Genomic DNA, 27467 nt, shown 5'->3' with positions numbered 1-27467 from the left:
GAACAGAAAAGTAGTGCAGCAGCAGAGGAGTGTTGCTGCAAAATAATCTGTTTCCAAAGAACAGAGCAGTTTCCATAAAGAGTTAAATTAGATGACGTATTTTAGTCTTTTAAGTTTAGCACTTCTCTCAGAACTTAATTAGATCTAATTTAGTTTGGCATTGCCTGACTTTTTTTAGTACAGAATTAGCCTTTTTCTCTCTGTCCTAGGGCAGTCCTGTAATTTTGGCAGTCTTGTTCCAATTATCAAACTCAGTTTCTAAAGATGTAGTTTCAGAATACACACTGCTAATGTTTTTATCTTTTTACAGTATCTTCATGATTCACTGTCATCGTGTTTCTGCTGTGGAGCTGCTTTCTTTTTAAGTGTTCCTACTAAAGATAGAAAAGCTCCTTGGGCTCTTTCATTCTTTTATATCTTAAGTAATAAAGCCGATCATTGGTTGCTGGGTTTTTTTTCAGCTGTTTCATATGGCTTATATTAATGTATCAGAGACTTTATAATTCTAAAATTGTCTTTTGGTGATTGTCTCATCTAATAAGGATGAATGCTTTTTTCCCCCCTAAATTTCTATTTTTGTGCTAATTCTTTTAATCTTACAAAGCTATATCTTGGAATTTATGTGGTGTGCAGCTGGAGCTTTTGTTTTTACATGGTGCATCTGGACATTTGCAGTGCACTTGTTGGATTTTACTAACAGCTCTCCTAGTCTGAAGTGACTTGAAGAGTTCTTATACAGGATTTGTTTTACTGCTGCTTATTGGAAGCTTATCAGGGAGTCATACCTAACATATGACTTAAAAATTCTTTCTTAAATGAAGGATTTTAGATTATGTATTTCCTATTTATCAAATACAACTATGCAGGCCTACCTACATGTCTATAGAAAAGTTGGAGGGCCTACTTGTAAATGAAATGTTTGTAATTTCCTAAACACCTTCTTTGTGGTGATTTTACTAAATACTCATTTAGAAAATAATCAAAAATATGGATATTTTTCTAAATGTCAAAATGGTGTGATGCATCTTGCTTCCACATAACCCTACAAAGTCTAGGGCACTTTTTAAAATGTATTTCACTTAGTTAATAATAGTCATCTTGGGTTTGTAACTTAAATGATAACTGAAGATGTATCCTCATGTTTTAGAACTATATTTTTATTTTAATATTTCTTCTCCTCTTGATTTAGATAACATAATCCATGGATAAAGTGGGAAAGATGTGGAACAATTTCAAATACAGGTGCCAGAACCTCTTTAGTCATGAGGGTGGAAGCCAAAATGAAAGTATAGTTGTGAACTCCAATAATTGCTCGTCTGGTAAAGAGAAAGCCATCCAGATAACTGACTTGCCTCAACAACAGCCCAGCAGCCCTTTGAGAGAAAACATTGCTTTGCAATTAGGCTTAAGTCCTTCAAAGAATTCAGCAAGGCGGAACCAAAACTGTGTCACAGAAATTCCTCAGATTGTTGAAATAAGCATTGAGAAAGAGAATGACTCATGTGTCACCACAGGAGCCAGGCTCGCTCGAAGGGACTCATATTCTCGGCATGCTCCTTGGGGTGGGAAGAAGAAGCATTCCTGCTCTACCAAAACACAGAGCTCCTTGGATACGGAGAAGAGATTTGGTAGGACACGAAGCGGTTTGCAGAGGAGGGAGAGAAGGTACGGGGTGAGCTCAGTCCATGACATGGACGCGGTATCCAGCAGGACAGTGGGCAGCCGTTCTCTGCGGCAGCGTCTCCAAGATACTGTTGGGCTGTGTTTTCCCATGAGAACTTACAGCAAGCAGTCCAAACCTCTGTTTTCTAACAAAAGAAAGATCCACCTCTCTGAACTAATGCTTGAGAAATGCCCTTTTCCTGCAGGCTCAGATCTGGCCCAGAAGTGGCATCTGATTAAACAACACACAGCACCCGTGAGCCCTCATTCAACTTTCTTTGACACATTTGATCCTTCCTTGGTTTCCACAGAAGATGAAGAAGACAGACTCAGAGAGAGACGTAGGCTTAGTATTGAAGAAGGGGTTGATCCCCCTCCCAATGCCCAAATACACACTTTTGAAGCTACAGCACAGGTAAATCCATTGTATAAACTGGGACCAAAGTTAGCCCCTGGTATGACTGAGCTGACCGGGGACAAAACCATAACACCTCCAGGGAGCTGTGACTCCGAAGAGGACACGACGACGCTTTGCCTGCAGTCGCGCCGGCAGAAGCAGCGTCAGATGTCGGGAGAGAGCCATGGCCATATCAGCAGGCAGGGGGCTTGGAAAGTGCACACTCAGATCGATTACATCCACTGCCTCGTGCCAGACTTGCTCCAGATCACAGGTAACCCGTGCTACTGGGGCGTCATGGACCGCTACGAGGCAGAAGCACTTCTGGAGGGGAAACCCGAAGGCACTTTCTTGCTCAGGGACTCTGCACAGGAGGACTACCTCTTCTCGGTGAGCTTCCGCCGCTACAACCGCTCGCTGCACGCGCGCATCGAGCAGTGGAACCACAACTTCAGCTTTGATGCCCACGACCCCTGTGTGTTCCACTCCTCCACCGTCACGGGGCTTCTGGAACACTACAAAGACCCCAGCTCTTGCATGTTCTTTGAACCCTTGCTCACCGTATCTCTGAACAGGACCTTCCCCTTTAGTCTGCAGTATATCTGCCGGGCGGTAATCTGCAGGTGCACTACGTACGATGGAATCGATGACCTTCCTCTACCCTCAATGTTGCAAGACTTTCTAAAGGAGTATCACTATAAACAAAAAGTCAGGGTGCGATGGCTGGAGCGGGAACCTATAAAAACAAAGTAAAAGGAAATCAAAATAAGCTTCTGGAACGTGCTTTTTTTTTGTGTATTACAGTTTAACTGCAGCAAGCGCACCGATGGCGTCTAGCTTTTCTGCAATACCCTATTTAAGCTGAGTGTTAGTATCCTGTCAGATGCTGCCTGCTGTTAATCAAACTAAGTTGTGATGCCTCTTGGAAACAATAAGCAGACACAATTCTGCACGTTTTTCATTAAGGCCTAATGAAAATATTTTTGCTAATTTCTAAATATTTTGTTTCCCTTTTATAGCTGTAGTAATTGGATGAAGAAACTATGAGGCATTTCCCATGGGGCATTCATGTAATGCTGTTAAAGAAAGGCTTTATCGGAGGGGCATTTTGCTAATATTTGAAGTATTTTTTTAAAAATTCTCTTCTTGAAAACTTTCCTCAACTCTAAGTAATAATTTAGATCACAAACAAGTTTCCAAATACTAGTGAATATTTTCTTGTAATGAAGAGCAGTTCATTAGAAGCAGTCCATTAAGAGTTAATGGTGCTTTGAGGCTAACAGATGAATCATGCTTTTCACAGTGTATAATGTTTCCTAATCATTAAGACTTGAATATGCCTGCTCAGTACTGTAATTCTGTTACAAACACTTGGAGATTTAAGTGGCATTGTTAGCAAAAGTAATACTGTCTCAGACAGTTAAAAATACCTTCCAGTGTGAATTGCTGCTTCTGTGGCAGGACACAGAATTAGATTATTGCTGTGAAACAGAAGGTTGTGGGTTTTTTCCAAAACAGATTTTGGTGTCCTGACTGCTAGTAACTTACAGTGGAAGGTAATAGTGACAAGAAAAAAATTCTTAATTATTTAAAGTTGTCTGATATTTTTATGGAGAACATGACAAGTGGTTGAATTACTATAATCAGAGTACAAAATCTGACATATCTGAAGCAAATGTCAGGTTTCAAAGGTACTGGTACACTTTATTTGTAAATATCTTTCCATCTGCGCTTTTAAAAATGTTTTAAAGTAATATGCACTGATGATAGTTTCAACAGATTACTTAGAAACAAGATTCTAACTTCTGTTTGCTTATTTACTTGGAGATGGAACTTAAAAGTAGTTCTATCTTAGATATTTTGCACTAAAATCTTGTTGGAATGCCCTGACCCCTGTTTAATGTTTTGTACCAATTCTGAGTGCTCCCTAGTTTCTTTACCAGCTGCTACAGTATTTGATTCCTTCCTTCTCTACGGCAGTGACCTGTGCGAGGTAGGAAACATTTTGGCTGCAAGTACAATAAACGTTATTCTTGTATGCTACACTAACCCTTCTATTGATGTATTTTTCTGCTTGCTGTGCCTTGTTCTGGCTTTTTGTGCTAATAAAGTACAGTATGTTCAGTGTTATACTTGTATATCTGCTCTGTTTTTATATATTCACCTAACTTGTAGCAGTTAAATGAATTTTTAATAGGCTTTTCTTAGTATTTAGGATAGGTAATGCACAAGTACTGTGCAGTTGAGTATTAGTTGGTCAGCACACCTTACTCCTGGTTTTTGTTACAGCAACTTGACAGTGTACACCATTGAATAACATTTCTGTAGTCACTGCAAGGTAGTGGACTTGTCTGCAGGCATAGAGCATTTTACAGGTTTTTGTAATGCAAAGGATAAATGTTAAGCAAAAAATGTTCTAAAACATTATTGATCCCCTGTAATGGTTGCTGAAGGTGTTTCAGCTTGTTGTATAGGTAACTGCTAAGGTTAATATTTTGATACTCCCCACTGAGGAATGCTTATTCCTGTAAATTGACGGTACAGCAGCGGCATTTGTTCGCTTTTAGGCTATTTTGATAAATAGATGTACACACAAATTGGCCAAATGTCCTGTTTTTACCAAAGAATACTGTCAATTTATGTTGGGGTATTTTTTTTAGTTAAAGAAAAACAAACTCAAGAGTGGAGAGGTGCAATTTTTGTTCTATCAAATATTTATCCCAAGCTATGATAAACCAAAGTGTTTGACAACTTCATCTGAACCTAAGTAATGTATACATTTATGTTGGTGGAGCCTAAAGCTTTTACATCAATGGTGTTGTCATTATTCCTGAACTCACAATGCACCTGAAGAGGAGTGATTTAAATAATTTTCTAATGACTGGAACAGCACTACAGAATAGCTCATACTGCGAGGGGTTAATCTGAAGCACCCAGAAAGCACTTTAAAACATGTGTTTATATGCTTGTGGAAAGTTTGTGATCCCGTTATGCATTCTTTGTAGTAGATTATCTTCTTTCATGTGTTAAAAGACTTCAACTGTTAAAATGGAACTTTGTTTAGAATATGTAAATACTAAGTTTATGTAATTATGTGTACAACTGTGCTCTTGGTCTCTTAAGTTTTGAATTGTGTATGTGTCATTGGATATGCAACTCTTGGTTTAAAATCTGCTCTAAGCATAAAAAGAGGAAAAAGTCACCAGCATGAAATTGCACCTAAGTGTACCTTCACTGTGTCGTTCTCACTGTTCCCTCAGTCGGATCTGAATGCCAGATGAGTTTACTTAAATTCTTGCTTTCAATATTAGTGTCATACAGTCAGCCTGCAACCAAGCTTTGTCCCAGTGCAGGGACCTGTTCTTCATTTACTCTTGTTGCAGTTGCTTGTCATGAACTAGCTGTGCCATTGTCAATGTGGTCAGAAATACACATTCATCTAATTTTAAATCATGTGGTGGAATCTTTGGGAAAGAAAAATAAAAACCCCAAACCCTTATCTCAGAAAGTTTGCTCTTGCATTTGTGTAAATAATCTTTATGGAGAGATTTGCTCCCCTAAAACATGCCACCAATGAATTATCTATTTCTCTACAACTTTTTTAAAGCTCTGCTTCACTGAAATATACAGAATAATTTGCTAGTGTGGTTATGCTAAAACGAATCACTTTTTAAATTTTGATGGACTTGAGTGTTGACTATTCCAGTTGCAGTGTATTTCTTAATGAATACATTTTCAGTTCTAAAGGCATTAAAATGCTAGTATGTGGAGAATGCAAATAGTTGATTTCTCATTTGTGATTCTCATTCTGGTTTCATTTAGAAAATCTTAAACATTTCTTAAAGAGGTGCACAAACCACTGATTTATTTTTTTTTAAATGTAACAGTAGGATTCAATGTAAAAAGGTACACTTGTATTGTTCCAGTCTAATTTGGTTACATGACAGATGAGTTTTTGAGCCTCAGTCTTGTCAAGTGTTTTTTTGAGGTGATTCTCGTTTCAGCAGAAAGAGCTATAGAAAGTGCTTACTCTGTAGGAGGGTTTTGTGAGGAATCTTACCAAAGGTATTTTATGCCCCTGTGGAATTGGAGAAAGGAAAATATACTAGATTTTGAGTATCCAGGAAGGGTCTATGAGTTTAGGATCTCTTAGCAGTTTTATCAGGTCTATGGTGTTTATCAGTTTTAAATGCATAATTCATGAAAATACTTGTAAGGCAAGTACACTTGTCCAGATAATTTACTTGTCAGAATGGAACTTGTGAAGAAAATAAGTTGCTAATTAATGTTTTGCATTTATGTACGTTTAAATTTTATTCGCATTTGAAGACTTACTGCTTACAGAATTACAGTCCTTAAATCAGAAGCATAGACTTGTGAAAAGATGTGTCTGTTTTTCTGTAGTGTTTGACAATATGAAGTCAAGCCTTACAGATGTCACTCAAATCCTTAAGTCCGTGTTTAACTTAAGGGTTCGGCACTGCATAGAAACAAGCAAAGAGTCTGAATTTCTCTAGTAAAAAACCTGTTTGCTCCAGTCTCCATGTGCAAGCCAAAATATTTGCAGAATGGTTTAAAGCTTTTCTCTGCTGCAGAATCGCATGTAAGACAGAAATTGTCATTGTCAGAAGTTGCTGAGTACCAGAGAGATATATCTGCAGACATCATGGTTCCTTTTTTTCCCAAAGTTATCTTGAAAGACAGTATTTAATGGAAAAATGTGACCTGAATCTTAGTTGATTCTTTTCTAAAATAGTGTTTCTCCATTTAAGACATTTAAAACTCACATTTAAAATGATGACAGCACTTTTTGAGCCTCATTTTTTGAAAGTTTTGTTGTGAAGTGAGCACGTATGTGCCAAACCTTAGTCTGCAAGTATCGGGCACATGTATATTTATATGTTAATAAGATGCCTCCAAGCATGTTTACTTTCATGGAATTTTTTGAAGCAACTGAAGTACACCAATATGATGAGCATTAATATATTGGAATTCTAAAAGTTCTGTCTATTTTCTGTCTGTGTATGACATGCTTTGCAATTAAAAGGACTATTGTATTTGTATCTTCACCTGCACTTTTATATATTATGACCAGTTGATTGGTGTGTTTTTTCCTGCTGTCATCACACTTACCTAAACAGTTGTCTCTGGACTGTGACCAAAGGAGATTTTTCATACCTGTTTATTTTAAAGTAGAAATCAAATCAGTTGGCTTTTAAAGTATTAATCCCTATGAAGCATGGTGTAACACTGCTAATTGCTCTTTTCCTTTTTGCAGTATTATGTACAGAGAATCATTTAGCTTGACCATGAGTTGTATCTGTTGAATGTAGTTGACTTCAAATGTCTGAATTTTAAGCCTTTTTTTTTTAATTGAAAATGTTCCTGATGAGGACTTTGAAAAGGAAAAGGTTTGATGTTTTTATGTCAAAATACCTAAAGTGAATGTTTTGCAATGAGATAAGGATCTGTTGAAGATACTTTTTAGAAGTTTTCCCCTGTCACTGTCTTAAATCAAGACTCTTTAAAAAAAAAAATCAAACTCCAAACAATCTCTTGATGACTTAAACCTTACAATCTTTTGAAAACTGAAATCTGGTGCTTTTACTTAATTTGCTTGCATATTGCCAGACTGATTTAAGAATAGTTGTTTCAAGAAGCAAATCTGTTATTTCAATGAAGCATTGCCATTTATAATTTTATAAAATATTCCATTTACAGAAATTGTCTATCAACAGGATGTTAACCTGATACCGTATTTGTTGTTATCAGGGTAACTTTGGTGTGTATGCTTTTCAAGCTGAGTAAGTGTTCCCTTTGTAAATTTGCATTAAGGCTACAGCTGTTACCAGCAAGGTTCCCTAGGGCCAACACAATGAATTTATGAGCTGAAGCTCCTGGTGCTTGACCCTTTTTTGTCTTCAGTAGGAAAAAAGTGTGTAACTCTGTGCGATACAGCTCATGTTACAAATTTCCATGTTAAGCACGCAGCTATGCTGACAAGCAGAAACACATCTGAACTTGCTTGTCTGGAGTAAAGCAACCTCTCTGACTTCTCAGCAGGAGCTGTAACTTGGTGGCACGTTGGCAAAGCGGAAGCAGAAATAGGTTTTGCTCTTCCCTGAGCAGCTGTTAACTGAACACGGGGTGTGCTTCCTGTGTGATAGGGTATCTGAACTCCTTAGAGCCCTGAGAATTTTAATAGCGTTCGGAAGATACAGAAGCACTTGGCTGCTTTGCCACTTCTTGCTTTCGTGCTTGTAGTTTTGCAAAAGCTTGAAGAGATGTATTTATTAAAACTGAATCTATGTAGTCACCAACTGTATAAGCACTGCTTTGTAATATCTTTACAGAGATATCAAATTCCTACACAATTATATTTAAACTGTTTTGGGAAAATGAATAATGACACTGTGGGCACAAATTAATTCAGATTGCACTATAAACTTTCTTACCAGAAGCCTTCATTCTTACAAAGAACTATGCGATCCCTACACAGAAACTGTAGCTTTGGTGGCGCACTCTTTGGTAGATGTCCAACACAGCGGCATCCAGACGGTCCCTGGACCTTTTCTGACATTCCAGTTGAGGGGCCTGGCAGGCCCGCTGGGCACTCGAGGAGTTGGCTGGCAAGCACGCCGTGCCGAGCGTCACCCGCTGCCAGCACCTTGTGTAACTCTGCTGGTTTAGGTCTCCCCAGCTTAGATGGTTTTTAACTCACTGCAGCTTAAATGTTTCTCCACCCTGCCTAATTTGTCTTTGTTATTTGGTTGCCAAACTGTCTTGCATCTTAATAGAGTAAGAAAATAATGTGTTTTATGGCTACCCAACCAGTGTATTAAGTAATAGATGGCTCTGTCTTAATAAACGGGGTATAAACTGCCATATTGTTTTCTTTTTATATTTGTTTGGGAGCAAAAAGTTGTGGGTTTAATGAGTTTAAGTCCGTGCTGTAAATGCATAGTTTTACAAATATTTAGTTGCACATGTCAAGAACAGTAAGTAATCAGTAACTCATGTTAGAGTTCTTTTCTCTTTCATCTAAAATACTTGAGTGAAGAGATCCAGAGACTGATAGTTGTTGTCTTCAGAAGTTTTATCACTCTCTGAAATTCATCAATTAGTTTAGTGAGTTTTCACTTAAATCACTTAAAGTGTTTGTCTCTCCAGCTGTGGGCTAAGGACATGTTTTTGTGACATAGATGTGTCTTCTAGAGCACAGCCCCCATGAGCACAAACTCAGGAACAGATGTAGATGTCATCTTGTAAACTAAGAGTGTGTCTGCTCTGTGCCTGATGGGAGCTGCTCCCAAAGCAAATTAGTGCAAACCCTATAGCTAATTATGAAAACTGAGCAAAATGCTGCTGGTGAGCAGTTCTAGCTGGGCACAGCAACAACCATGTGACAAGCTGAAGAAGTGTCGTGGGCTGCTCTGTGGAACTATTTTGGGCCTCTTAATTTGTTAATTGTATATTTTCTAGACCACTGCTCCTAAAAATACTTTTAGTCTAGGCTTCATTGGAGTATTTATATCTCATCACTGGTGAACTAATAGAAAACTGAAACCCTGAAAACAAACCATGTGGTTTTGGCTGTTTTATCTAGAGATTGCCCTTGTAGTTTTAGCTTCATTGGTACATGGAGAAGCCTATGTGTCTTAAACTCACCTGAAATAAATCTGTAATTGATTAAGAAAGGAAAGTTAAGGAAATTGATTCACTTGTTGTAGTGGTGGGTTTTAAATTAAGCTCAAATTATGTAAAACTTATGGCAGATATCCTAATATTATATTAAGTATTTTATGTATTTAGCTAAGGAAAATACAGGCACAGTAATACTTCAAAAGGGTTTCAAAACACCAGTTATTCTGAAGCTGAAGTTCCTAAAATCAGTATCTTCTGCATCACTTTGCTAGGGAAGGGAATTTTAGGAGTGTCTTAGAAAGCTGCTGTGTTGTGACTAGGCAGGTACCTAGAAGAGAACATGTCAGTATATGGAATAGATGTAGGAGAGGCCCTGCAAAGAACTTGTCTGTTACACTAGCACAGGTTGTGCAGGGAAGAATCTGTCCCTACAGGGTTTTTCTTGGGCTTCTAAGGGACCAATAAGCATTTATTTGGTTTCCTAGATGCAATGCAAGAGTTGTAAGCACAGTGGAGATTGCTGAAGTGACATTGCTGCCACTGAACACAGAGGACCTGGACAAACGAATCCATAAGAAAGGTTTGTGTTGTCACTTCACCTCTGAAGCAGCTGGTGGTGTGAGGAACATTAGAGTGGTTTCACATCTGAGCTTCCCAACATCTGATAGCTTGGGTGTGGATGAAATAATGTTGGCATGACCTGCTTGGAAGACTGCTTTCACTTTCCCATCAGGTGTCGTGGGGTATCTAGGAAGTCAAAGTTGTAAACCTTCAGTGGAGATTTCACCGCTTCTCCTGAAAAGTTACCAGATGAATAAAAATTGCCATTTACAGGGTTTCTGATCTTCAGAATAGCATTAGTTGTAGCTCTCATCTGTTACTTTAGTAGGAATAAGTAAATTCATCTTGATTTCAAGAGTGGGACAAAGACTTCACAGGACCTCAAAGAACTGCTTGGAATCAGACTGGCTGGACATGGGGCAAGTGGGATGTGTTGCTGCTCAGGTTTCCCTTTCGTGGAAGAAGAGTGATGATATTTGATTCATCTGTGCAACAGTTTGTGCTCTGGTGAGGAGCACCACGTGTGTGACACTCCCTTCAGCGGGCGGTAGAGCTGAGGTAGGTGTGTGTGTCTGCACGTGAGTGGTTTTGCTCAGGAATGGCTGACACGATGTACACAATTCATAGGGTCGCAGTGGTGTGGCACTGAGTGCCAAATGCCCTTTCTGGCCTCACCCAGCCTTTGTTAAGCCATACTTTGGGTTTTCCCATGTAAAGTGGTGTTTGCTCCTTAGAAGCTCCATTGTGGAGACACTGGCTTTTGCCTCCTCACTTTTGTAATTTTATTTCTTGTGTCCAATCTGATAAGGCTGATAAACTTGCACGCAGTGTGTGAGGAGAATTTCCTGGCGTGAGCTGAGGAATTGCTGAGATTGTTATCATTCTGTACTACAGAAGCACCCTGTTTTATTTATACACCGTTTGTCTTCAGTTTCATTATGTGCCAAGAAGAAAAAAGACACACTTTCCCTTCAAGTGGTTGCTTGTATAGCCATTCATACTACGGGCGTGTGGACGCCTTGATACTTCAGCTAAATGCTTTTCTGCCCTAGCAGTGCTTGTGACGATGCTCTCCTCTCCACCCCCAGCCTGGCACACGTTGTGTACTTATGGTTGGAGGATGCTTTCTTTCATCCTTGTTCTTCTAAATGACCATTGTAGCCTGAGCTATCCAGCTTTTCTTTTAAACTGCAGGTTTGCTTTCCTGACTTTGCGGGCATGGCTTTGCATGAAGGCTGTGGCTTAAACTGTTCCAGATGTGGTGGAGTCAATGCTGACCATCAGATGAGTGCTGCCAGTGTTTATGCTGTTCAGGAAAAAGCCAGTGCAAAACATTCTGTGAGTAGGGCTTTAACTCAAGTGTTTGCTAGAAACAGCAACAGCTTCAGCTTTTTTTCCCCCTCTAAATTATTTTAGCTTCATCTTGATTCCATACTTAAAGGAGTCCTAATCTATGTGCTGGGTCACCTCAACTATATCTTTGTTTGCTTGTTTGTTTGTTTGTTTGTTTTGTTATATTGGAGGGTAAAGGAAAAGTGCTTGTAAATAGTTCCAGCACAAACTTCGAAAGAGCTATTTGCAAGACTGGTATGTGTCACTTTAAGACCTCCTTAAATTCTCAGGTGTCTGGTATCTCTGGCTGGAATTTAAGACTGGCACAGGCTCCAGAGATACAGTTGCCCAGAGAGGTCGAGCACCGCCCTGAAGCTCTACTTGGCTGCAGCTCTTGCTGGATGCCTTGGAAGTCACTTTGCAGCAGGTCATCACTTGCTGCATGCACTGTGTGCCTCACAGGCACTGGTGCCCTCCAGAGCTAGCCCTGAGTCCTGCTTTCTGGCAACTTTAACTTCTTCACAAAGCTTCCATTTCCAATCCTTATGCTCCTCCCAGGACCAGGGCCACCTCAAGAGGCAGCCTAGGGTGGTCTGAGGCTCTGAATGTGACTCAATCTTCCTTGGCTTCCTTGGGGATACCTATTGCAGGTGGAAGGAGAGGGGGTTAGGCACAAGAGTTGATCCCCATTGCAGGCTGGGCAGAGAATGAATCTAGAGCCCAACCTTGCTTTCCATGCCCTGTGGTTAGAGAGCTTTTACTATCCTCCTTTAGCCAGAAGTTTTGAGGTGACAGGAGAGAATCTGACTTGCCTCCTACCTGAGTAAGCCTACAGACCAAATCCCTCCATCCTAATAGGGCCAGTTCTGGCATCCCTTTCGTCCTGTACAAGGTAAGAGATTGTGCCCATCTGCCCTGGTTAATGCCCTGACAGGGCTCTCCTTGGGCTGCCTTCTCCTGGAGTACAGAGATAATGCCTGTACCCATATCATGAGCAAATTGCCCTCTGAGCAGTGAGCTGCTTTCAGTTCTGTGTAAGGATAATTTCTACAGTATAATTGTCCCCCTCAGGTTCTTTCAAAGGGCTCCTCTTGGTTTTCTCAAAACACTGTCTAGTCTTACTATGTCCATTTTAACTTGACTCAGTAATAGGTTATAATTTGTTGTGGTACAGCAAGTTTTGCCAAAAATAACTAAGTAATTAACTAATCAATAACAATCAAGTAGACACTGATCAACACTATGCTTCAGAGTTGCTCACAGTCTTAAATCAGCATCTCCACTCAAAGCTCTATTCATTGCCCTTAGTCATATGGTCCTCAGTGTTAAATCATGACTTTGCTTTTCTGTTGGGAGATACCCTAATTAACAGCAGCAATGAATGCTTAAGCCAAGTAATTAGATTCTCTCCTTCAAGTTTAGTCATCACTTCTCTGCAGGGACATGTTCTTCCCTTTCCTTCTGGCACACTGTTTGATGTCTGAGCTTCTTAGTGAAAAGTTTGTTTCTGGCATCTTTGCTGCTCAAACACTGTTTTTCTCCTCCATCCTGCAATGGCTAGAAAGCTTATCGATTTAGAAACATTTCCTTTCATTCTCTTTTACTTTTCATCTCTAGATGTTATTTTAAAACCTCTTTCCTTAGTAAGTATTTTAATTGGATTAGACATCTATGAAGATCAGATGGCTGAGCCCATAGCAACCATTCTGCTGGCTGTCAAATTGATGACAAGGGTGAGCAATGCATGCCCTTCTAGCTGGCCCTCCCTGCGCTGCCTCTCTCTTGACTCAACTGCCTATTGCACTTGCTTTCCTCTTTTATCTGAGTTTTGTGCTAATTACAGTTTTCCCCAAAACTGCAGATACACAAATCTGAATCATCTCATTTTATCTTGGAGACTGAGGAACCTTTTGGTTTTCTATTTGAACAGCATGAAATTTTTTGTGACCACCTTCCACAATCTAAGTCCAGGTCTCAGCTCTTTTATCTAAAGGTTATGGAACCAAAGAGCTGGTTGTGACACCACCTATAATGAATGTGAGAAGATTAAAATAGTAAATGTGGTTAAAATGCCACTCAGCGAAGCTTGGACTACTCTGGTGAACTGGGTAATGAAAGCAGCTACCTGGAAGTGTGGTTGCATCTTTACCAAGGAGTGTGCTGTTGTGAGGGCTTCCATGAATGGTGAGCTTTCAGCAGATCAGTGCCCTGCTCCCCTCTCTCCAAGGGATTGCAAAATACTGCACCTCATCATTTATTCAGATTCCAAGGATAGCAGGGTTGTCTACCGAGTGGAGAGTCTGTGGAAATGAATGTTGCTCCTGTAAAAATGATATTGTGACCACTTGTGTAGTGAATATGTGCTTTGACAGACACATACTTTTTATTGTCTGAAAGATTTCAAGCTTATTGAAGTTGTACTTTGGGAGGATGTTTCTTTCTGCCAACCCAGTCTCTTTGCATGGATGAGGAAAAGACTGAAAGACTTCAGGAAAATGTCTTCACATAAAGGTTTTTTAACTAATCAGTAAACACGTGAAAGAAGTTTAAAACTTTGTTACAATGTGTTTATGTACAGAATGACCTTCCAAATTCTACAGTTTACTTAACTTGTGCATATGTATCATCCCCACCCAGAACTTACTGTGCAGTTGTTGGTCAGCACATACATAACGTGAAAGTTAGAAGGTGTGCTAGGCATGTGTGTGATGGGTTACAGAATCACAGAATAGGATTGAACTGGAAGTCACCCATCAGGATCATTGCAATCCAGCTCCTGTTTAGCTCAACTGGTGTTGGAACCCATGTTAAAAATGACGGGGCTGGATTCCTCCTGTATGAGATCCAGACCTGGATCAGCACATCACCTACGATTTTCTGTAGGTGAGCTTGTAGATCTAGAAATACAGAATTTGAAGCTGCAGGTTTTAATCATTTATGTTTTGTCTTGATTTGATTGGTTTATCCTACAGTGATTAAATGCTGTTGTGTGAGATGAAAAATTAGTATGAGTTTACAATGGGGATGTAAGGGAAAGCTGCGAGGGGCTGTTTTGATTTATTGTGAGAACTTGAGTAGGTAGACTCAGAAACAGTGGATTGGGTTAGGCAGCACTGCCTGTGTGGAGGGCTGGGAAGCATTCATGGAATACTTTGTGGCATGCAACCCCCCAGCCCTAGCTCCCCCCTCAGCCAGCCTGTCAAATTATTGCAGCTTTTGAGCTGTGCATTTGAATGTTGTTTGCACGGAAGCTGCAACATGGGGAAGGTGGCCACAGATAGTGCAGGCTCACCTCTTTCCTCAGAATGTCCCACAGCATGGCTGAGAGGCCACAGCTGCTCCACTGGACTCTCTGTAAGGCCATGCTCTTCCAGGAACACAGCCGTGCTTTGTTCAGTGCTGGCATTAGGTCACTGCTCCAAATAAGAGATTTCTTGTTGTGTATTTGTGGAAACAAAGTTTGAGTCTCCTTTATTCCTCACTTACCATGTCTGGCTTGGGATGCAGTGCTGTTTGGTGGCCTGTCAGGCTGCCTGTGTGCTCATCCTCTGTCATGTTATCCCATAGAGTGCGGGCTGAGTCAGCTCGCTCTTTGTCCTCAGCAACCAGCCTGGGAGACACTGCCGGTGCTCCCTGTTGCTCCCAGGGCTTCCCTGTGTATTTACAGTCAAACTGTTGTTTTAGGATGAGCCCTGTGGTCATCCTGGAGCAGGTTTGCCAAAAGCAGTCCTACATGGTGTGGCAAAGGCCTCACACACAGCTCGTGCTGTGGCAATATTGAGATGGCCAAAGGTTCAACCTGACAAATTCCAGCAAGGGGAATCAGCTACAGGGACGTCACAGCTAACTGTCCATTGTACAAACATCCCAATATTTGGTGTTTCAGGACATGCCCCAAAGAGTTTTGATCATGATCCCAGCAGTTGCTTGTGCAACAGAAAGGCAGTTCAGCTCCTCAGAGATGATTAGGATGGGCTGTGTGAACACGGGGCGTGGTAATTCACTTACACACATTGTCACTTGAACGAGGTCCTGTGTCTCTCTGTGCCTCGTGTGTATAATTGTGACTAAAAAGGTAGACATATTTAAAAACTAACTTGGATTTATTTTTTGTTTGTTTGAAGCTGGCATGGAGACAAACTGTAAGTAATTCACTGTCTTTTTTTTCCTATTGCAATTGTTGAAATTTAAATAGACCAGACCTGCTGTTCTGATGATGATGCCTGGTCATTGGGATTTTTGGGTGGTTTTGGGTTTATTTTGGTTTTTGTCTTTTTTTTTTTTTTTTTTAGATTTTTTAAAAAATCTGTTTAATTAAGATTTATGTACCATTTACTTTGCCTGAAACTGTTAAATGGATACATAGGAGAAAATCTGTGGAAATGGTTCTTTTAGTATTACAAATTAATATACATTATGACATTAGCATTTTACACTGCAAACTGGGACATACCCACGTTCCCATTCCTAATAGGACTACACATTTTGAGATGGAATCTCCTATTTATACCAATTTATTATGTGAAACAGTAATGTCCCTTAATGGCAACGCCTGAAAGGTCTATCATGTGTGAAGAGACACATTAAAACTAGTGAGAATACTGTAGTGTTCTGAGCTACAGAACATAAAGAAAAGTCTATTAACCAAAGAATTTTTCTGTTATGAGAGCTAGAGATAATAGTCAGAATACATATCATATTTACATTAAATTTTGTTTGTGATGATGAAGGAAGTCAGACTGATCTAACGTTTGTTACTTCTGAGAACAAAAATCCTCAATAGTGTGTTTTTCAAATTTGATTTTTTTTAGAAAATAAAAATTTAAAGCAATCTGAATTATTTGCCGACTTTTGAAGTCTCTCATGAAGCCAGAGAGGCCTGAAAATACTGAATTCATCACGTTACAACTATATTCGTCTTCAGGCTTAATACCTTAAAGAGCAGAATCTGCCTGATGAAATGAAAAGATACTCTTAGAGATTGGCTGAATGCTTTGAAGTAGAGGAGAAAATATTCTGCTAAGTGTGGAGATAAGCAGAGATGTAGTGCTGGTGTAGAATTGCCCTTGGCCTTCTTATGGTGGCTATGTGAGCTAAATGCTGTCAACAGCTTTCTTCTGTTTTTCTGAATTCAGAGATAACTCAAATCCACAAACACCCAAGCTTCTCTGAGAAACTTTAACAGGCACTGGGGACTGCTGAATGGGCGCAGATTTTATTGCTCCAGCAAAGTCAGTCTGCTACCACCAGGCTCTAGGGAACTTACCTCCCCTTGGTGCCTTGGAATAAAAAGCTCCAAGTTTTCTTTGCTTGTTGGCTATGTGATTCTAGCAGGGTAAAATCTGGACAAATTTGCTAGGAGAAAAAGGCCCAGCTTGTACCTAATAGATTTTTGGGCTGTTAGAAGAAGTAGTAAGCCCTCCAAAGAGATCATTTCGCTATCTCAGGATACTGGCAAGCATCATATACACACAACTGTTATTTCAGGCTATTCCTCCTTGCCACACTCAGTTTAACTGATTATTTAAAGCTGCTAAACTCCAAAATGTTGGGGCAGTTGCCCACTAGACAAGGAGCACTGCAGCTTAGCTGGCTCAAGGACATCAGATGCAATTGTTCCTTGCTCTTAATCCTCTCCCTTGATACCTCCTCTGAAATGTTAGTTCCATCTGATCCACAGAGTTGGTGTGGGACATTTTTCTTCTCTGTGGTGTGTCTGCTGTAAGCCTCTGAGCGATCATCCTGCTGTGGAGGTTTCATGCCAGTCCCATCCAAGGAGCTCCCAGATGCATGTCGGGAAACAAGCCAAGCACAAGACTTGGCTTCCCTGCTCTCATTGTCATGGCAGCCTTGAGCCACAGTTGCTGTTCAAGGTTCTCTTCACTTGCTTCAGGAATTTACCTCAGTGGTGGTTTTTTGCTGCTTCCCAACTTCTGTGCATTAATTTTACTCTTTAGAAAATTGTAATTCTATCAGTAAGTTTTGTTCCCCCTCATTAAATTAGAAGGGAGGAGATAGATGACATCAGGTCTTGCTTAATGGACATTTAGCTTGGGTATGACCATATCACAGGTCCAAAGCCTGGCCTGACAGTGAAGGTCTTAAAGTCACATCTGTAACATAAATGATTCATGGCTGATGAATTTCATAGTACAGGCCTTTAATATTGGAACCTAAATTTGTCAAAACCCATCATTTCCCTTTCGGTTGAACGTGTACAGCTGTTGCAAACTCTGCTGCTTGCTGGTACCAAAAAATACCACATTTTTCTTCTACAGTTTGAACGGGAAATAATTGTGGTTTCTCAGATGCCACTTGGAAGCAGTGAGTTTTTATAGCTGGCTGACTTTAATAACTGTAATTGCACATGCAGTCCTGCTCCAGCTGTGCACCGGGCACTGTGAGTCACTGTCCAAACCCATCCCTTGGGTTCCAACCACTCTTACAGGGATGATTCTAAAATACTCCTAAGGATCTTCTGATCCGTTATCCCTCTGGTCGGGGAGCTGTGTTGTGGCCGTTCTGGATGGTTTTCCTGGAGTTTGCAGAGGCATATCCTACACTGCAGGCTCCCAAGTCAGAGCTGGGAGCAGGGGAGCAGCAGCCAGGCCAGGGATGGGCATATATGGGGATCTCGTCGCAGAGCATAGCAGACAAAAGTGTGTAGGCCACTGTGTTTGTCACCAGTGTCATCCTGGACCTTCTCCTGAGGGAACATGCTAGCCTGGGGACCTTCCCACCGCTGCTGTTCACCACCTGTGCCTCTTTGCTCTGCTTCTTGTTGCTGTCACTTCAGCATTTTTCCTAGTAGGTTAATTTGCTATGAACATCAACCAAGAAATCCAGGAATTTGTCCACTTTGTGAGAAGAAGCCACAGTTTAAATACTCTTGTATTACATTTTTATAAATTCCTTTCCATCTGCAAAACTCAGATCAGTTAATTGAACAGCTCAGTTTTGCCTGGTGTGGCTGTAAAAAATAAAGAAACTGAAGCAGAAAAGTTACATTCATTTCCTCTTGTTGAGTGGCCTGTAAGAGAGCTGTGGGTAAGGAGTTTATTCACTTCCAGCTTTCTTTGCAGCAGCTTTTGCCATGCTGTAAATAAAGTTCAAATACTTAAATATTTTTAAAATTCTTTAAAAATAATTATAATAAATGCCTTCCTATTTCATACATTTCCTGCCCACATAGCATATTTACATATTACATGTAGCTGGAAGGTATAATTAGAGATCCCTGTTCAGCCACCTGACTCATAGCACCTTTAGCTTTCCACCATAAATAGGCATGTTCAGCTGAGACTGCTCGTGACGTGATGCCTCAGCCTGTGCACAGAAAGCGCCCTCTGCTATGGATCTTTAGGGTAAATTTCAAAATCAGACTTCTTTTCCACAGCAGAAGGCCATTTGAGTGATTCCCAGGAGATGTTTGCACAGGCTTGGGCCCAGAGGCTGGCCCTCAGCCCACTGCTGGTTTCATCAGGTGGGGTGAAGGTTGCCTCCGAGTCAGAGCAGCCATGAGACATCCTCTGGGTGAAGCATGGTGAGGCTCAGGGGATCTGTCTGTGGCAGCTTTGCTGGAGGCCAGCTGCTCCTGCTCTGCTCTGCTCTGCTCTGCTCTGCTCTGAGAGGTGCTTGGCGGCAAAGCACTGGGTCTGTGCAGATCAGCTGGCCATACTGAGAAATCAGGCACTTGGGTCTCATTTCCTGATGTGCTGAGGCATGCAGGAGGTGGGGAGAGAGCTGCTTGAAGGTGTCTCAAGGAGCTGGGTCTGCAAATGCACTCAGTAGTGCTACTACTGTCTGTAGCATGTATTTGAACTTGGAAATACAGGACTTTGTCCTAGAAATGCCAAATCTCCCTTGCCTAAGATAGGAACATTGCTGAGGTCCTGTTATGGACCTGTTGTGGGTTATCTGATGCTCTGGGAGGTCCTTGACTGTATGTGTGTGAATTGTACCAACTGAGTAGGATGGTTTTCCAGCAGGATCAGACTTGGGCAAATCCACTGTGCAGCCATGAGCAATATCTGGAGTAAGACTTTCAAAATTTTTGTAATACCTTTAGCAGTAGCAGGTTACATGGACTGTAGCACATATGTACCCTGGGTTTCCAGTTTCCTGGTAAGCCTGAGTGGATTTACTGCATAGGGGTTCCAGTCACTGCTGGGCACATTCTGAAGTGCTGGGAAAACTTGGAACAATAGCTCTAACTGGGAAAAAGATATACTCAGCATTCTCTAGGAAAAATTATATTTGGCCTATAAGTCCACCCTTGCGTCTGCACTGGTTAAAAAGCCAGTCCCATACACTTTCCTGAGTGCTGGGAAATTGTACAATTCATCAGATCTGATCCAGTCTGTAAACAAATGTTTACTGTAGACTCTCAAGAGATTACCAGCAGTCCTAGAAGGCTGCTGAGCTTGATGTCTCTCAATTTACAGAACAAATCCACATAGGATGCAGAACAGGATGTGGTTTCTCAAGCAGAATAGCAACATTCTTGAAGTTGGCTACAGGCAGAGAGAATCTTAATTTTAGTTATTGAACACAGAAGCATTTATCTGTTTATGCAACTCTTAGAAGGGAAGAAGAACATGGTTATTCTGTGTAGTCCTCTGTTGAAACATTGTAATAACCCAAGTTGTCCTTCAAACAGCAAAGTGGCATCAAGTGTCACCTGGAAAAATTAACTACTGGGGAGGCTTTACACTCAGAAATGGCTTGACCTTGTATCACAGTCTCCTAAGCTGCACATAGAAGTCAAGGGATTTCTCTAACATTAGAATGGTATTTGTTGGGTCTCAAATGATGGCTTTTTGCAGATTAGCAATCTATCCAATGAATGCTATAATAAGATTTTTTTTCTAGCAAAACCTGCTGCCAACATTTAAAAATATCTACTAAATTATTTTTCCATTAAAGCAGTCTTGTTAAAATTGTCTGTTCCAAACAGAACAATATTTTGCCGTTCTTGGTTATGTGGCTTTCCTCCTCAGATTTCTGTGAAAGCACATGTTTCACAAAGCATATCAAAGTTGTCTCATGGGCAAAAACACGTAAACATCAAAGGTGTAATTTTCTTGAAAGGCCCTGCACAATGGCTGGCCATGCTGCTTAACCACTCAGAGGCATAAAAGGAAAAGGATTTTGCAGGCACTCTAAGCCTGAGTGTGTGGAAGAGCTGAGATGAGCCTGTGGCTCTGCAGTCACCAATCAGGAAGTCACCCAAATGCTTTTTATGTTGCAGTTTCCTCATTTGGGAGGCAGTTACTGTGTAAAGGTTCTGCTAATGAAAAATATGACACAAGGTCTACATGTGGCTGGGTTGGCCCATACCTGTTTCAGCCATATCTGTTTTATGATGCATAATCCTGGTTCATGTTCCTGGAAAGTGCATCCTGAAGCACTGTGGGTGGGAAGTTTCTCTCTTGCACTGGCTCCACATTGAGCTCTTTCTTCTTAATGCAGCCAGTGGACTTAAGGAGGAAAAGCTCACTTCTTCCTTGCCTGGCTGTTCAGGGTGAATCATTAACCAAGCACTAGAGTGACAAACCCAAATTGTTTGTTGAGTGCCTTCTGCAGTCTGCAGGGACACTTTGCCTTCTGCAGGAGGTATGGTTTGCTTCTCCCACAGAACAAAAGCCCCACAGACTCCCTCTGCTCTGCACCATGCTTTAACCAGACCTGCAGTATGTATATAATAATACACAGATCTATATCTAGCTACATATATATATGTACTGAAGTATATAATCTATATTATAGCTATAGAACTTCAATATACGTATATAAGTTCTGTGTTGCTCCTGCTTTATGGGTGAGGAAAAGGGATGGTGTACATATCCTGAACAAAGAAAATAACTTTTTCTTGTACTCTTCCTTTGTAGCCTGTCGAGTCTTTTGGTGAGAGGAATGATAATCCTTCTAGCAGCACTTCATGAACTGAAATCATTCTCTAGGATGATGACGACATGCCAGTTCTTGGTATATGGACATGAGTCCTGAGATCCCACACATGGATACATGAAAGGACTGCACACTGTGCTGAAGATTGGGGAGAAGATACCCTTGAGTGAAAGGTGGAACCTTTTTTTCCTAATGGCTGCCTTGAGTGTTTCCTCCATAGATCTTTTTCCCTGTCTTGAAAACATTTCCTTGGTGTGCTGGGCTGTAAATCCTTGAAGGAATAGCATGGTCTAGGTGGAAGTTGGTTGGCTTTGTCCTTTTTCCATGAGCCAAGACTGAAGAATTACTGAAATGTTGTAACTATCAATCGGGTGAGTGCTTTCATTGTAAATCTGTAAATCCTCTTAACCCCTATTTGTAAGAGATGAATGGGAGCCTGCAGCCCACCTACTCATGCCACTCCCATTCGTGTCAGAGATACAACAGCAAATACTGATTCCTCCCTATTTAATGCAAGAGCATTTATCTGCCAGTGTTCAAACTGCATTTCCATGACATAAGAAAAAATGTCTGGATAATTAACTAATACTCTTAAAACACACCAGTTTGAGCAGATTTTCTTGTCTGTGCTTTTAACATGAATGGCCTTGATTTTGCAGCCAAGTCAGTGAGATGGCACCTGAATGCAAGGGCTTGGGTTTGTGAAGTTTTGCAGAATGGTGGCCTGTATTTATATTTCTCTCAGAAACTCTCCTTATACTGCACACAAACTTCATTCTGAGAGTTTTACTGAGACAGCACATTCAAGCCTTCATTATTAGGGGATGTCTGCAATGCCATTGTCTGTTTGACATTAATTCTTCCATCTGTGCATTTATGTATTGTAATTGCCCTGATTTGTTTGGTCACACTTTGTCTTCTGCAGTGTCCTCGTGCTGTTCAGCACTTGTGATGCTGGCACTGAACCTGGGCTGTGTGGCAGATAAGGCTGTCCTCTATCAGAAAAATATGGGAATATATGGAGATGTCAGAAGGAATGCTGGTCTCTCCACTCACCCTTTGCTCTGTAATTTCATCATCCAGCCATGGAGGATCTGTGCAGGCACACCTGGCCAAGGTAATGGGTGCAAGCTGCAGCTCTGCAGGAGATAGGGACCTCTTGCCCACAGCAGGAACAGCAAGTAACTGCAATTCTCAAAAGTCTTTACTGAGTCCTTAACTGCAGTATTTCCTTGCCCTGTAATCTGGCCCAATTTAGGTAGGTTTTAATAGGGATAGACATGTTTGTACCACAAAGGTCACCTCTCTGCCAAATTTGAAAATTTCCCTTCTGAAGCTAGAGATCTTCATATAAAATGTTGCCTGGATTTATTTAACATGTGCCAAGCAGTATATTTTTCCTTTAATAATATTCCTGGAAATGGCTGAACTGTTTTGGCTAAAGCAGATGCCGGACTGTTTGAAATTAAATTTTCAGTGCTAAAGTTTGGCAAAGTAGAGTAACATGCCATTTTGTTGACACTGAGGAAGGCTGAGCACCATGGCAGCAGGGAGGGGAGGTGGCACTGCTGGTCAGCAAACCAAGGAAACCAACAAGTGCTGCTTTTAGGAAACTGCCAGCTTGAAGCCAGTGAGGAACATCCCTGGGCTGCTGCACTCTGAGTTTTGTATGTTCACCTTAAATGATGAATACAGAAACCCAGAGGCATCAGTGCTACTTTCAGCTACCTTGAAATGCTTATATATGTAGTTTAAATCACCCAGGCTCCTTTCTCCCCACCTGGGCTTGTATTGCAGTATTGCTCCTGGGCTTAAGGCTGGATCTATACATGGAATCTATAGTTATGTATTGCAGTTTGGCCTGAAGTAATTTGTATTGCCAGCTAGGTACTCTTTTTTCCACCTTGGAAGTCCATCTGCAGAACCCCTCTGTGCCAGACAAGAGTGTCCCCCACAGATGTTACACCATATAGTTACACCTTTGTGTTATAGCCTTACAGGGCTGTGATGTGAACCAGGACAAGGTTTGGTTCTTATTTGCTCTGTGCCCTGTCTCCTTTCTCTGTATTTTAGGACCCAAGCAACAGGGACATAATGCTCCTGTTCTGCTTCCTGGTTGTATATGATGCTTTATGACATGAATGGCCTGGGAAAAACTCTGGCACACCGTACCAAGTTGGCTTTGTCTCAGACAATACTATTATTTTGGGGATAGACACAAAGTTCCTATCTCTAGAATTTAATATAGGAATGACTGAACAAACCTGTTACACTCTAAAAAAATGTGTGTCCATTTACCTCAGCATCTCAAGTTGGATTTTCATGCCCTTTCCAAGTTCTTGCTCTGCATGTCCTTTCCATGCCCTCACTTACTACTCAGACTTCTTTTTTTTTAAATTATACTGGTACCAAAGCATGGGCCCAGCACTTCTATGAACTGCAGAGCTGTGAATATCTGTTTTTATGGATCCAATGTGTGCATGCTGAGGTTTTGGGCACAGGGTACATCAGTGTTGGAGTGAGGCTAATAATAGCCTCTAAAGATAATTTGAGAAGTTGCTTACCTTTCCAGGGAACAGGACATGTCTTTGTATTTCCACCTTCAGACATACAACCCACTTGTGGGCTTGACTGCATAGCAAATACAGTATGAGAGTCATCCTTGCTTATGTAGATTTTTATTTTCTTCCTCTCCTTCATGTTTTGCTTTGCCCTCTCAGTAGCTTTCTGCCTGTTTTCTCTGAGGTTAGTGATTTCTTGGCAAGTTATTGTTTATAACCAAGGAAAGGTGGTGGGTAAGCAGCAACTGCTGCCTACGGTAGCCCAAGCTGACCCTGCCACTGCTTTGGTAGGAGAAAGAAGCTGTTTCAGAAGAGCACAGCTGTCCTGGGCTTTGTGCACACAAGGACTGCTCAGAGCAGCCCCTTGACCCCATGCTGACTGGGTGACCTCTGCCACTCTGACTGATAACAGTGATGGCAGTTTGTGTTGAGGCTTTGTTCTCTGCTTCACAGAGAGAAACATTAAACTGCAGAGTGACTAAGTGCCTTCTCAAAGGCTACGTAATGAATCAGTGAATGAACAACTCCCAGCAGCTCCAGGCCCCCTTCTCTCTGCAGAACAATGCCTTTCTCCCTGTATGAAGATGCACATGCAGTATAGGTTGCATACAGAATTATGTATTTCAAAAGAAATTTGAATATTAATATTTATTCCGTACTGATGCCACTGTCCTCTAGGCTCTGTAAATAGCAGCACCACAACAATGTGGATTATTCCTTTTATGCAAACCCTGGCCAGTGAAATAGCTTGCCAAAATAAAATTGCTGCACAAAAGTTTGACAGCTACATTCATTATATATGTCAATCAAAGGCTCCTAAAGGCTTTATTGTCCCTGTACAGAGTCTGAACAATCTGCTAGCCCAATATGCTGCAAAGCTATTTTCTCACTACTCCTTCCATTTAAAAAATAGCCACCAATAACTTTTGACAAACCATCTAACAAAACTGCATGAGCAGCAAGGGAATCTTAGATTTTCTTGGGTATCTGTGGGCTGGAGCCTTCCACTCACTGGGCTCTGTCACATGTCACAGATGAGATCTGGTCAGAAACACGGAGTCCTAAAATTACTCCCCAAAACCCAGGCAGGCTGGGGTCGTGGGGAGGGCACGGGGAGTAAGGGAGGGAAACTTATGCAAAACAAAAACTAATTAAATCATTTTTGGTGAAGGCTTTTGGTTGCTTTGCCAGGTATCAGCCATGCAAGCTCCTCTGTCCCGGGTCTCCTCCAGGTTAGGCTGGGCCCGTTTTGATGAGCTCTCGCCCTTAATTACAGCTTGGGAGAGTGGAGTATGTGTATTTCGGTTCGATTCCCTTTTTCCATGGCGCTCGCTCCTGCCGGATCCCAGCTGGGGCCGTGTCCCGGGGTGGCAGCGGGGCCGTGTCCCCGGCGGGGAGCGGGGCCGTATCCCCGGCGGGGAGCGGGGCCATGTCCCGGGGTGGCAGCGGAGCCGTGTCCCGGCAGGCGGGTCCGGCCCTCCCCTCAGGCCGGGCTGTGCCGCAGTCAGGCCCCGGCTGTCGCGGCCCCTGAAGCCGGCGCGGCCCGGCAGCCGCGAGAGGGAGCAGCCGGCGCCGCCCGGCTCCCACACAGCCCTCATCCTCTTCATCCTCCCCTGGTGAGGCCCCGTCTGAAGTGCTGTGTCTGGGCTGCTCAGGACTAGAGGGACATGGAGCCCCTGGAGCGGGTCCAGCCGAGGGTAACAAAGGTGATTAAGGGCCTGGAGCATCTCACATATGAGGAAAGGCTGAGGGAGCTGGGCCTGGTCAGCTGTGAGAAGAGATGCCAGAGAGGGAACCTCCTCAAAGTCTGTCAGTATCTGAAGGGAGAGTGCCAGGAGGATGGATCCAGGCTCTGCTTGGTGTCACCCAAGAATAGGACAAAAGGCAATGGGCAGAAACTGATGCACGAGAAGTTCCACCTGAACATGAGGAAGGATTTCTTTACTGTGCGGGTGATCAAGCACTGGAACAGATTGCATGGAGAGGTTGTGGAGTCTCTCTCTTTGGAGGTATTCAAAAGCTATCTGCACACATTCTTCAATAACCTTCTTTGGGGAACCCTTGCTTGACTGGGACCTAGATGACCCCAGTGGTCCCTTTCCAATCTTAACCAGTCTGTGAAAGCGTAACATTGTAATCTTGTGCCATGGCAGACCATACTAAATCCGATTTATGAGGGTGTCATAATTTACGGTCTTTGTTCTTGGCTGGAATTTAGATTATGTTTCACAATTCAAAATATTTTGGAAGTTGATTGTTTCCGCTAAGTGCTCAGCTTGGTTCTTGGTGTGTGCTGGTGTGTGCCTTTGCTCTCAGCCCCTGGTCATGCAGCAGCAGCAATACCTCAGGATGTTACTTCCTGCACACACATCTGCCTGTGCCCTTCTGACAGCTGCTTTTGGGATGACATGCTGCTCTTGGCCTGTGCTAAAGGGCTGACCTGAAAGTGTGAAGAATAGCCTTGCTCTTGTGTTTGGGAGCAAGCCATGGGGATGCTCTATGAGGAAACATTGCAACAGGATTGCTGATCGTGACAACTAGTGTTTCTACTGAAAAAGCCTGGTGAAGAAATTGGAAAAATGGAAACTTTCAAAGAATTGAGGTGTTAATTCATGTGCTGAGAAAGCTGTGCTGCCCACTCACCATCCCAAAAACTGTGTGACATTTCCCTGAGGTGCACTGCTTGCTGCTGCATCATGGGTATGTGTTTGATCACAGGCAAAATTAAACGTGCTTTTGTAATCAGTGGACTCCACAAGTAACTTCAAGATACATGGGAGTAAAAAGATATAAACTGACACTTCTCACAGGGTTGAAGTTTACATGTTATGGTCTGTTCTCTCCCCATGCAGCATTGCCCTCTTTTTGAGGTCTTGTACAGAGCCCTTTTATTAATGTTTTAAATAATCATCACTGTTGTGGAAAGGGCATAGACATCTTTTTCAGTGCAATTTTATGGCAAGCACCAAATGTTGTGCAACAGAGTGTCTGTTGTCTGTGATAACAGCTACCTTGCAACTGACAACTACCTTTGATTTCAGGTTTGCAAGATTGGACTTGGCTGAACAGTTTGGTGATGCTGACAGGATGCAAAAGGCTTTCTGTAAGCAGAGTGGGCTCTGTGGGCTGTGCATTTCTCACCAGTCCACCTCTGGCCTGGAATGTACTTTGTAATGTGTGTGCAATGGTAAGGACACTGCAAACGCTTTTCCTCCTGTGGTAGGGCTAGGAGAGCCAGTTGCTATGCTTGATGCTGAACATGGAAAAAAAACCCTACACAAGTCTGAGGCCTCTGCCATGAGCATCCCTGCTTCATCTTGTTCTTCTGGCCCTAAAGGAAACCCTCCTGAAGGAATGTAGTCCCCAGCCACTCCCTTTCTGTGAACAGGAGGTAGTGGTGA

At 41.9% G+C, this 27467-nt stretch overlaps 1 protein-coding gene across 2 annotated transcripts in view; it reads left to right on the top strand.

Annotated features, from left to right (window-relative positions):
* SOCS5 (suppressor of cytokine signaling 5) overlaps positions 1-8942 on the top strand; it is a 33849-nt gene extending 24907 nt beyond the window's left edge. For both annotated transcript variants that reach the window (XM_064708943.1, XM_064708942.1), the window contains exon 3: positions 1190-8942. In XM_064708943.1, the coding sequence (XP_064565013.1) occupies positions 1202-2812 (1611 nt within the window). In that variant the 5' untranslated portion in view covers positions 1190-1201 and the 3' untranslated portion in view covers positions 2813-8942. The remainder of the gene's footprint in view (positions 1-1189) is intronic.
* Positions 8943-27467: the final 18525 nt, after the last annotated feature.

Source organism: Zonotrichia leucophrys, chromosome 3 (assembly GCF_028769735.1).
Source record: "Zonotrichia leucophrys gambelii isolate GWCS_2022_RI chromosome 3, RI_Zleu_2.0, whole genome shotgun sequence".
Classification (NCBI taxonomy): Eukaryota; Metazoa; Chordata; class Aves; order Passeriformes; family Passerellidae; genus Zonotrichia; species Zonotrichia leucophrys.
The sequence above is the reverse complement of the archived record's forward strand: the minus strand, read 5'-3'. Positions and strand labels throughout refer to the sequence as shown.